This window comes from Aedes albopictus, chromosome 2 (genome assembly GCF_035046485.1).
Source record: "Aedes albopictus strain Foshan chromosome 2, AalbF5, whole genome shotgun sequence".
Taxonomy (NCBI): Eukaryota; Metazoa; Arthropoda; class Insecta; order Diptera; family Culicidae; genus Aedes; species Aedes albopictus.
The window spans coordinates 183,787,151-183,800,044 of record NC_085137.1 but is presented as its reverse complement, the minus strand read 5'-3'; the positions used below and the strand labels follow the sequence as shown (position 1 = coordinate 183,800,044).

The following is a 12,894-nucleotide window of genomic DNA, read 5'->3' as shown; positions in this document are numbered from 1 at the left end:
AAAAATGTGCAGGCCGAACACATTTTTGAGCGAGGCCGTTTTTGCGTGTGATTCGACATCAAGCGGTTAAATTCTCTCAGATGAAAATTCCCAGTTGCGGTGTCATGCCTATCCGCTACCGCACAGGGGAAATCTTAATGAACCACCATCCCTGCTGCTGCTACTCAGTTGCTGTCGGTGCGGCTACCGCGCTCGGCAGTGCTTTCTTTGTACAGTGACCCCACACCGATGAATCACCTTAATTTTTGTACACTATTTATGAATCACCATGTTGATCAAATGGAGTGATCCATAAACTGTGGTCATTTTTGCCGATTCATAAATTGTGGGGTCACTGTACACTAAAACCTCTTTTTATGCATGTTTTTTTTATGCACTTTTAATTTATGCACCTTTTTTATGCCCTGCATAAAAAGAGGGAGAGCTACTCAGAACCATTATTGTGCATAAGAATATTTAAGAATGACAGGAACTATTGCAACGGCGACCGGGGGGTGTTTACAGATGAGAGCAAAGGAAGGTTACAGGTTCGTTTTTGTGTGTGTTCGAAGGTCTCATGTGCGTTACATGGGCTCCGAGTGGGTGTTAAGGGAATTTCGGAGTCATTTCAGGAGTCTCAGAGCATTTTAGGCTGGTTTCAAAGCCGTTATGGAGGCGATTTTGGGGGTTTTGGTTTAGGAGGATTTTTTTTTTGACATTTCAAGATGTTCCAGATCATTTTCGGCGTGATTCAGAGGCGTTACGGAAGCGTTACGGAGAAGTTTTCGGGGTGTTCGGAGCTTCTCAGGTGCGTTACATGGGGTCCGAGGGGGTTTAAGGGGGATTTTGGAGGCATTTCAAAAAGTTGCAGACCATTTTCGGCGTGGTTTAGAGGCGTTACGGAAGCGTAACGGAGGAGTTTTCAGGATGTACGGAGCCTCTCAGGTGCGTTACACGGGGTCCGAGGGGGTTTAAGGGGGATTTCGGAGGCATTTCAAGACGTTTCAGAGCATTTTCGGCGGGATGCAGAGGCGTTACTTATGCGTTACGGAGGAGTTTTCGTTTGGTTCGGAGCCTCTCAGGTGCGTTACATGGGGTCCGAGGGGTTTAAGGGGGATTTTGGAGGCATTTCAAGACGTTTCAGAGCATTTTCGGCGGGATGCAGAGGCGTTACTTATGCGTTACGGAGGAGTTTTCGGGGTGTTCGGAGCTTCTCAGGTGCTTTACATGGGATCCGAGGGGGTTTAAGGGGGATTTTGGAGGCATTTCAAAATGTTTCAGACCATTTTCGGCGTCATTTGGAGGCGTTACGGAAGCGTTACGGAGGAGTTTTCGGGGTGTTCGGAGCCTCTCAGGTGCGTTACATGGGGTCCGAGGGGGTTTAAGGGGGATTTCGGAGGCATTTCAAGACGTTTCAGAACATTTTCGGCGGGATGCAGAGGCGTTACTTAAGCGTTACGGAGGAGTTTTTGTGGGGTTCGGTGCCTCTCAGGTGCGTTACATGGGGTCGCCGGGGGGTTCAAGGGGGATTTTTGAGGCATTTCAGGAAGTTTCAGAGCAGACTCATAAATACCATAAATCGCCCCTCAAACCTCATGCACCCTTTAAAGTCTCCTGAGATCCCTTGAATTGCTAATAAAGCCCCTTGGAACGCCCCTGAAACCCACTTAATACTATTGAAATACCCAAGGAAATACCCCAGAATTCTCCGTAATCCCATGAAAACACCAAAAATCTTGACAGAACACCCTTGTAAGGCTCCTCAAACCCCCCGAAACAACCCCTTAAAACGCCCCTGAAGCCCCTTGGAACCCCCTTTTTGGGCTCTCTGGGAACATTCTGGAAACCCCTTAGGAAACCCCCTTAGCCCCACCTCATCTGCCCAGGAGCAAGATCTGTTCTCGCAAACTAGATTTTCTAATTAAAGCCCAAACTTAATTTATGCATAAATTTCCCTCTTTTTATGCCTTTTTTAATTTATGCACATTTTTAATTTATGCAGTCCCAGCCATGTGCATAAAAAGAGGTTCCAGTGTAGTTGGTTTTAATATGACGGCTACTTTCTAGGATAATTCTGAATGAACTCTTGTGCAGAAATTTAAATAGTAACCCTCAAAAGGGCTGTTTAAATTTGATTGCGCAACACCAAAATATGTTCCACTTTCAGGAGGGATTTCTTTCCTCGGCGAAGGTGTTGGATCCGACGTTGAAAATTCTATTCCGTTGCTGCCGTGCTCATCCGCTACCACACTGAGAGAATGCAAATCAGCCACCCCGCTTCTGCTACCGCACTGGGAAAATGCGATTGAGTCACCGCCGCTGCTGCTGCTTGGTTGCCGACCGACGGCACGTCCAACGCGCTCGGTAGTGTGAAGCAGAATGGGTGAGCGAAATGAAAACGCTCTATCCCACTCCACTGCTGTCGACGCTCGGAAGAATACTAACTCAGAACGCCAGCGCTCTGCCGATGCGTTCCCACACACCAAATTTTTTTCACTGAAAATCAGCAAAATTTTGCTGAATTTTGCCGAGCTGTAATTTCATGTAATTTCACTACTCGATGCATCGAGTAGTCGAAGAAGACTGATGGAAGATGAGAAGAAGCAGAATGCTTTTATACCGCAGCGAAAAACCCAAAAAACGTGCTTGCACGTGATTGGTCAATAAAATAGAAACATGGATCAACAGTTTTCAATATTTCAAAAGTTTATGATTGAAAATAGTGACTTTTGTGTATTGTAGAAAATTGTTATGAAGTTTTCCTATCCTAAATCCGAAAAAGCCATCGATTACTTTTTGAGTTATTAGCGTTTGAAATCTGTTGCAATTTCGTGACGGTCGCAAAATTTTAGATTTTCATTTTGCACCCGGTACCGTGGTACAGTACCGTACCTTCCCCATAGACGTAGTTTACGTCAAAATACTCAAATTTTGACTGTTTGTTAACCTACTATATGTGCATCATTGAGCTCGATTGGTTAATTCTTCGCGAAGCTAGAACCGTTCTCGTAAAACACTATTTTTTGAACAACTAATTTTTGAACTGTCATATCTCGGAGACCAGTGAATTGAATGAAATTTTGAACGTTTATCAACAATATATAAATGCTTGAAAATCCTTAAAAACATAGGTACTTTTCAAACGACGAAAAAAGTTATGATGGATTGACACTTTTTGAATCTTTCTCGAAAAAATGTAATTTTTTCACATCTATTTCATTAAATTTTATTCTCGATATCCAAAGATTTTCTACTTCTGTTCTTAAGATATCTATAACCAGATATAGTAGAGCCCATTTAGATTAAAGGAAGTACACATTTAGTATTTTTAGTGCGGTATTGTAAATTTGACTCATTTTCAAAATTCCAAATAATAATAACTTTTTTCAACATTTAAAAAGTACCCATGTTTTGAAGAACTCTCAAGCATTATTGTTTTGTTGAGAATCGTTCAAATTTTTATTCAATTCGGTTTACTAGTTTCCGAGATATGACAGTTCAAAAATAAGTTGTTCAAAAAATAGTGTTTTACAAGAACGGTTCTAGCTTCGCAAAAGATTAACCAATCGAGCTCAAATTTGTACCAATGATGCACATATACTTGGTTGGCAAACAGTCAAAATTTTAGAATTTTTGATGCACTCCATGAAAAGTTACAGCATGTTGATTTTTTTGTGAGAGAAGAAAAAGCTGCCTATCCCAAATATTTTGGCCTCCCCCTGTATTATAGCCAATTTGGATTAAAGGAAGCATATATTTAGTATTTTTTGTTTGGTGTTGTAAGTTTGACTTATTTTCCTCTATATGAGAAAAACGTCAAACCGGCATATCTTTATTCGTTGTGGGAAAATATAACATATTATAACGTCTTATCAAGTATCAATACATTGTTAATGAATGCTCAATATTAAATTATAATCAAATCACTGGTTTCAAAGATATGACAGTTCAAAACCAGTTGTCTAAAATATAGTGTTCTACGAGAACGTTCTTACGGTCTTAGCTTTGAGAAAGTTTAACCATTCGAACACAAACTTATGCCAATGATGCACAAATAATAGGTTGACAGTCAAAATTTGAGAATTTTTTGATGCACCCTATGAAAAGTTACAATTTGTTGAACTTTTTTGTGAGAGAAAAAAAGTAACCTCTGCTAAACATTTCATGGTTGATGGTGATGGTTTCTGGTTTCATACAGAAAAACTTTTAGTTAGAAGGCACAGCTAATTGACAAATTGAGAGATGATTTTTTGTGAAAAAATCGCGTTCTGGTGGGATTTGAATCCACGACTTTGTATTCGCTAGACTGACGCTTTACCAACTAAGCCACAGAACAGGTAATGATTCTGCGGAATAGAAAGCCAAATTTTGTGGTTTCAATTTGGATAAATTCCATGACGAATCATTAAAATAATTTAGTGGGACGTGTCCACCTGTTTATATAGAACGAGATGAAACAGCTTAGTGCTGAAAATATCAAAAATAAAGACAAAAAGAGAGAATAAAAATATGGGTTGCAAAAAAATCCACTAATTTCCTGGAAGAAATTCTCGCTTTTTTTTATTGTAACACACTATACAATATCCAAACAAAATTTCCCAGATTCGAGCAAACTCAGTTAAACCTACAATAGCTCTCGAATTTATCCTTGTTAGATAGGGACCCTTAGATGTGCATTTGACTCCACCTCGTACTTACCGTTATGCAGTATACCCCAGTAGATGATAGTGATGCAGATCGATACGATCAACGTAATGTTATGCATCATCCAGTAGATCTTGAAAGCACGTGGCATTTGCTCGGTGTTGCAAATTTTATCTGGAAAGACAGAAAGAATGCACTCATGAATGCTGGCTGCTGTTTCTGTGTACCTCTAGCTAGATGGATTACGTCTAATGGGTTCCTAGTAAATACTCGTCGAAGCTTGTTAAACAGATGGTTGCTTGACCTTTACCGGTGTACGCAAAGTTGCTGGAAGTGCTTTGGACTTGAATAAATGGATGGATCAGTTTTAGGATATGTTGACAATAGCTACAATATTCAGAATAGTTCAGTTGAAATGCCATAAATTCGAGCTAATAACCAAGGATTTCCTTGTTTGAACGCGGACATGAGACTGAATAAAGATGAACCCTTGAAGGACGGCCTGAAAAGATGTCCCATCTTTAGTCAGAGACGAAATATAGCTTACAATTGTTTGAATTTCAAAGACTTCCATTCATTTGCATCTGCAATTGAGAGCTCTTGTGCGCAATGACGGATATCCATTTCCCATGGTAAGTAGAGAACTCAGCCCCGTCTGCGGCCCCAATATCACGATACCTACTCAACTCACTCGGGGTCTCCCAGCCTTCGGAGATAAATTGCTACACGGTTCGAGAGCAAATCAAACAGCATGGGCACCAGTCGAGTCGGGGCGAGCATCGTTGGATGTTGTTCACTTGCAAAGTTGCTTTTAGATAATCGCTTGGGCCCCATTGGATTTACGGCACAGCAGCGTCATCGTTCATTGTTTACGTAAAGATGTCATGACATTGTTCGATGACCTCCGACCACTCGGTGTCTATTGATCTGCGCTCTGTGATTTAATTAGCTGATTTATTGAGGCAATCAACTGCGACAGGGATCGGTGCAATCATGACCTCCGCATCTCGCAAGAAGATTTCCCAAACAATAGCGAAACACTAACCAGATCATCCATCAGGTTGTCCCGAGGCCGTTCTGTTATGTAACACAATAATGTTCGCAAAATTATTGCGAATTTCACCACCAGTTTCTATCATCAATCTGGGGTGGATCTACGCGGTTCCCATCGTCTTGTAGGCTGGCTCGCCACGGAGTCCAAAGAGATGTCTAATTTGCATAGCATAATTTATAATATCGGTGTCGTATAATCTCCTTCTGTGGGCCATCCTACCCAAAACAATCTCTGGCTTGGGTTTGGCTGATGCGAAAGTGAAACGTTTTTGCCCCAAAAATTCGAATGTGTCGCCGGATTCGTGACATAGATTTTCGATGAGCTCCGCGGTCAAGTTTGGCCGCAAGCAGAAGTGGCAGTTTTGCAGAAAGCAAAAGTCGCAAAGTCGAAAACAAAAACATTCCCGCATGAATTAGCGAAACGTGGAATCTAATTAGCTAGTTGCTGAGAGGTAAATTAGCAACTGGTCAGTCAGCAGCACAGTCTATAGATACAGCTACAGCTTATAGGAAGATACAATGACTAGACTCAAGGCAGTCTAATTGACCTTGAGACAATTTGTCAAGAAGCTTGTCCGGTTTTTTGCTTTGATTATTATTTCACTAAATTTAGTCCTGTTTTTCATATAACTCAAAGTTACTGACTTCTAAGATTTTGCACGATATTTTTGCATAATTTTGAAGTCACTTTTGAACTCGGTCATTCAAGACCAACAATCGAAAAGGCCACATCAACATTTTGTAAACGAACTGGTTTCTCTCGATTTAGGGCCTTCTGAACTCCACCCACACATCACACCACCACTAACAGAGAGCGCTAACATCAAGCTTTCTGTTAGTGGTGGTGAGATGCATGGGTGGATCTCAAAAGGCCCTAAGTCGACAGAAACGTGTTTGTTTACGTAATGTTGATGAATCCTTTGTTGGTCTTGATTTTCCAATACTTACCTAAATGAACCCACATGACATGTGGATTTAGAGCTCCTTAGAACAGCCACCATATTGAGTTGTGGGCCACCATCTTGGATTTTGGCCGCCATCTCCGGACATATTCTCCATACCCAATTCACCCATATTGCATGATTTTTGAGCCAAGACTTCTTAAAAACCAAATTAATCCACCTACTGGTGATAGTGCTTTTCTCATGTAATAAGTACTCATGATCTTTCCATCGACGTAAGCCAAAGTGTTCCTGAATCCTGAGAATATTCTATTTAGAAATGCAAGATTTTATTCTAAAAACCATCATCGAATTGGGAAACTTATTGAAGGCACATATTCTTGACAAATTCCGAGTAATGTACAACGCATAGACAGTAGATAGAGCTGAAAAATATCAGACCTCTTAGTTGACTGCATGACCACCTTCACTAACACTGGAGGCCGATCAAGCTAGCATATAACTTTTTTCGCAATCACAGATCACTTTGTGGTTTGGAGGTCTTGCAATTGAACTATTATTTTCCCATACAACGTTGAACCATCCTACTGCATAGTAACTCCTCAGAAATCTGAAAAGGTGTGATTGTGATGAGATCGCTTTAGTTTTGTCAAGCACCCAACGCTAGCGGTTGTCTCTAATGTGGTCTGAGCTTATTTTCTTGCTAACCGTTCATCAGATTATTAAAAAAAAAACATAGTTTGATGTGTCCCACGAGTTTGACTCACTTTTACATTTGGCCACTTCCGGCAGGATACCCGGAACACTGCCGGTTGTCCCAAATATGGTCTGAGACTATTTTCTTACTAACCATTCATTAGGATTTCCAAAAAACCGCTTTTTGATGTGCCGCATGTATGAATTTGATTCATTTTTATATTTTACCACTTCCGGTGGGACAACCGGAGCCGGTTCCGAAACAGAATCGATTGTCCCAAAAATGTTCTACGAATTAGTTTCTTGCAAACTGTTCATCAGGTTTCCTAAAAAGTCGCGAATTGATGTATCGCATGCATTGGTTTAGTTTTTTTTATTATTATGATGATGATGATGATGATGATAACACCTGCGGGACACCCGGAACCGGTTCCAGAACATTGCCGGTTCAGATATTGTCTGAGACTATTTTCCTTCTTACCGTACGTTCATCAGGTTATCGGAAAAGCCGCAATTTGATGTGTCGCACGCATGGGTTTGGTCCACTTTTATATTTGGCCATTTCCGGCGGGACATTAGGAATCGGTTCCGGAGCACTAGTGGTTCAGATAGTCTATAGATAGTGGCAACTTTTTTCGTATACGAAATACAGATAATGTGGCAGCTCTGCTGCGCAATTCAGATCCCATTGCGATCCACTAGCCTCTGCCCAGCATTTCCTATCCCTACCTCCCTGTGGTACCGGTTGGAAACTAGGGAAGATCGGGTAACCAAACCCGGTAGGAACTTCGGTCGTAGACTGACAAGGAAGGGGGGGGGGGGGGGGTTGCTTCTGCAAACCTGAGCGTCTGTTCTCGGCTTACAAAAGTCCGATCCACATGTTAGAGGCGGCTGATCAACGCCCTAGTGCCAGGGATGGGCTCTAAGCTCAACTGTGCACTATGGTCCTCCGGAAAGTAGAGGGTTGGTGTCAGGCCCTACGAGCCAGCCGTCAAAAATCATTGTAACGGAAAATCAGCAACATAATAATACGAACCGAGACCAACGGCAACGACCCCAGAGAACAAAAAGAACTTGCGATTGGAAACTCGGTACGTGGAACTGCCGATCTCTCAACTTCATTGGGAGCATCCGCCGCATACTCGCCGGTTCGGCATCGTAGCTCTGCAGAAGATGTGTTGGACAGATATCATGGTGCGAACGTTTAGAGGTAATCATTCTATCTACCAGAGTTGTGGTAACACGCGAGCTGGGAACAGCTTTCATCGTGAAGGGTGATATGAAGAGGCGCGTGATCGGTTGCTGGCCGATCGACGAAAGAATGTATAGGTTGAGGATCAAGGGCCGATTCTTGAACATCAACATAATAAACGTGCACAGCCCACACTCCGGAAGCACGAATGATGACAAGGATGCATTTTACGCGTAGCTCGAACGCGAGTACGACCGCTGCCCAAGCCACGACGTCAAGATCATCCTTGGAGATTTAAACACTTAGCTAGGCCAGTAGGAGGAGTTCAGACCGACGATTGGAAACTTCAGCGCCCACCATCGGACGAACGAAAACAGCCAACGACTCATTGATGTCGCCACCTCCAAAAACATGGCCAGACGTAGCACCTTTTTTTCAACACAGCCTCCCTTATCGTTACTCCTGGAGATCGCCACAGCAGACGGAATCTCAAATCGACCACGTTCTGATTGACGGAAGGCACTTCTCCGACATTATCGACGTCAGGACCTATCGTGGCGCCAACATCGACTCCGACCACTATCTGGTGATGGTCAAACTGCGCCCAAAACTTTCCGTCATCAACAATGTACGGTACCGGCGACCGCCACGGTACAACCTAGAGCGACTGAAGCAACCGGATGTCGCCTCAGCATACGCGCAGAACCTCGAAGCCTCGTTGCCAGACGAGGGCGAGCTCGATGAGGCCCCTCTAGAGGACTGCTGGAGTACAGTGAAAGCAGCCATCAACGACGCAGCCGAGAGCACCATCGGGTACGTGGAACGGAATCGACGGAACGAATGGTTCGACGAAGAGTGCAAAACGGTTTTGGAGGAGAAGAACGCAGCGAGGGCGGTAATGCTGCAGCAAGGGACTCGACAGAACGTGGAACGGAATCAACGGAACGAATGGTTCGACGAAGAGTGTAAAACGGTTTTGGAAGAGAGAACGCAGCGAGGGCGGTAATGCTGCAGCAAGGGACTCGACAGAACGTGGAACGTTATAAACAGAAGCGGAAACAGCAGACTCGCCTCTTTCGGGAGAAAAAGCGCCGCCTGGATAAAGCGGAGTGCGAAGAAATGGAACGGCTGTGCCGTTCCCAAGAAACACGGAAGTTCTACCATCAGCGCATCCCGCAACGGTTTCGTGCCGTGAGCCGAAATGTGCAGTGATAAGGACGGAGTGACGGACGGACGTGAGGTGATCGAAAGATGGAAGCAGCACTTCGATCAACACTAGAACGGCGACACAGGACACACGTAGACACAGGAGAACACGGCAACGGAGGAAATGACGATGCCAGTGCAGCGGAAGACGGAAATGAACCAACTCCCACGCTGAGCTTGACGCTGAGGGAAGTTGAGGATGCCTCTCAGCTCAAAACCAACAAAGCAGCTGGTAAGGATGATATCTTGATGAGTTCAGCATCAAGATGAGCCCTGAAAAGTTGGTCACCTGTCTGCACCGGATGATAGTCAGGATGTGGGAAACCGAACAGCTACTCATTTACAAGAAAGACGACCATTTGGAATGTGAGAACTTCATAGCGATCACCATTTTGAATTATGCCTACAAAGTGCTATCCCAGATCATCTTCCATCGTCTGTCACCTAAGACGAATGAGCTCGTAAGAAGCCGGGTTCATCGACGGCCAATCGACAACGGACCAGATCTTCACCGTACGGCAATCTTCCAAAAATGCCGTGAATACCAGGTCTCAACGCATCACCTGTTCATCGACTTCAAAGCGGCATACGACAGTATCAAACGCGCAGAGTTATGGAAAATCATGGATTAAAACGGCTTTCCTGGGAAGCTTACCAGACTGATAAGAGCAACGATGGACGGTGTGCAGAACAGAGTAAGGGTTTCGGGTGAACTATCCAGTTCATTCGAATCTCGACGGGGACTCTCATGCCTACTCTTCAACATAGCTCTGGAAGGTGTGATGCGACGAGCCGGGCTCAACAGCCGGAGTACGATTTTCACAAAATCCATAGTCAATTTGCGTGCTTTGCAGACAACCTGAACATTACATATTGCCAGAACATTTGGAACGATGGCAGAGCTGTACACCCACCTGAAGCGCGAAGCAGCAAAGGTCGGACTGGTGGTAAATGCCTTAAAAACAAAGTACATGCTGGTAGGCGGAACCGAATACGACCGGATCCGTCTGGGTAGCAATGTTACGATAGACGGGAATACCTTCGAGGTGGTAGAGGAATTTGTCTACCTCGGATCCTTACTGACGGCTGACAACAACGTGAGTCGTGCACGTACAAAATGCTAATTAGACCGGTGGCCCTCTACGGACACGAGACATGGACCATGCTCGAGGAGGACCTGCACGCACTCCGAGTTTTCAAGCGACGCGTGCTAAGGACGATCTTCGGCGGTGTGCAAGTGAACGGTGTGTGGCGGAGAAGGATGAACCACGAGCTCGCTGCACTTGACGGCGAACCCAGCATCCAGAAGGTAGTCAAAGCCGGAAGCATACGATGAGCAGGGCATGTTGCAGTAATGCCGGACAACAACCCTACAAAGTGGGTGTTTGCGACAGATTCGGTTGGCACAAGAAGGCGTGGAGCGCACGTGAGCACGATGGGTGGATCAGATTAAAGGTGACTTGGCGACCATCGGGCGAGACCGAGGATGGAGAACAACAAGATGGAGTTTCGTGGCTGGAAACCAAATGTTATGGTGAGGAATTTTTGATTCTGTTTTATTATAATATGTAGTGATGTTACTAAATAAATGAATGAATAAACTTCACAGAGAACGTAACCAGTAGAGTGGGTCAACGTTGTATGGAGAAACTTTAAATTTGATCGTATCAACCCGGAACAAAGCTTTTTCAATCTATATTAGCGTCCAAAACAACTGTGCAAAATTTGGGAGCGATTGCATGCTCCGATGCGTTGTTATAGAATCTAACTTCCTCGTCCAATTCAACCTCAAGCAATTCAACCAATAATTTACTCACATTGCAAACTAAAAATGTTATCAGAATGTTTTGTTGTCCTTGTTTGGTTTATTTGTATCCTTCTGAATGCCTTACAAAATTTTCAAAACTCCTGCAATAAATACTTTACGTTGCATTTACCCACAACTAATGGATCGTTGCACTGGTGTATCGTGGTGTAGCGATTCCTGCTCAGTGTCACTACGCATGCATGACTTTAGCCACCCGTTAATTATCATCACCTCAGTCAGTACCAGTCCGGTTCAAATTGAACTTGAACCTAGATGCGTTGCGTATGCGCCGTAGCTAAGGATTTTTGCGCTATTGGTGTGAATTGAATGCACCTACATACATTTTTGTTGCTTCCTAGCTTGGACGATACCACCCATCACCATCAGTGTGGATGCACACATTGTTTGTAATTTATGAGAATGATTATCAAGATTAATTGAAAAATCGATGCATTGCTCCATATCAGCCCTTTGGCAAACTTTCAGACAACGTTGCAAAAGAAAGCTAGTTGGTTGCACGGTACGGTGGGTGATTACCGATAATTTTGTGTTTATCGATACCATTAAAAAGTTTTTGTTTATTGATTTATGTATCTAAAAACATTTGTTTTAGTTGCAATAGGCGATAAATATTCGAATGCTGGCAAGCTCGACATCAATTGTGGTTTGCATATATACAATTATTGGCATAGCGATCTCACAGGGACAAAGCTTGCTTCTCAGCTCTGTTCTATGAGCACTTTCGCAGTTATTAACATTGAGAACTTTCTCTGCCAATGACTATTCCGCAATTTGTATGTGTAGAGGTAAGCACGCAGATATCTACTGTATACCCAACGAAGCCAAGGTATAATTTCCTATAATTGAAAAAATGTTCCTTGGCCGACCAGGGATCGAACCCCTCAACAAATTCTTGCTGAATACCCGCACGTTTACCGCTGCAGCTATATGGGCCCTATCATATAAACAGTAAATTATGCCTGATCGATCACAACCAAAAACTTTTATCACACCTACCCCCCAATCACACCCGGGTTGCAGCCGATGCAGCTCGCAGTGGCTTCACGATAATCAACGCTGCAAAAGCCGGTCCACCGGGTAAAGCCAAGTCAAGTTCAAGGTCGCATTCGGCTCGCTCGTAGCAGTCGATAAAAGGCAAAACAGCGTGCACCGTACGAAGGAGGGTAAACACATCCAGCTAGTCAGCACACTAAAACAACAACATTATAGGCTTGAACGTCTATACCTTAGTAGAAAAAAAACCGGTGCGCTGGAACAGATGAATGGTGACGTGCGAGCTGAGCTGAAGGGGAAATCTAAAACCGAATGTTTGTGGATCGTGAGCCGATACTTGAGAGAGCAGTGTGAAAAACTCTCAATGGCACGCGAACTAATATCCACTATTATTAATTCCG

The 12,894-nt window shown here is 43.7% G+C and overlaps 1 protein-coding gene across 5 annotated transcripts in view; it reads right to left on the bottom strand.

The window, feature by feature from the left end:
* Nucleotides 1-12,894, bottom strand: part of LOC109409288 (protein rolling stone) — a 122,028-nt gene that overhangs the window by 31,353 nt on the left and 77,781 nt on the right. For all 5 annotated transcript variants that reach the window (XM_029858968.2, XM_029858967.2, XM_029858966.2 and 2 more), the window contains one exon: nucleotides 4,678-4,797. In XM_029858968.2, coding sequence (XP_029714828.1) covers nucleotides 4,678-4,797 — 120 coding nt within the window. The remainder of the gene's footprint in view (nucleotides 1-4,677; nucleotides 4,798-12,894) is intronic.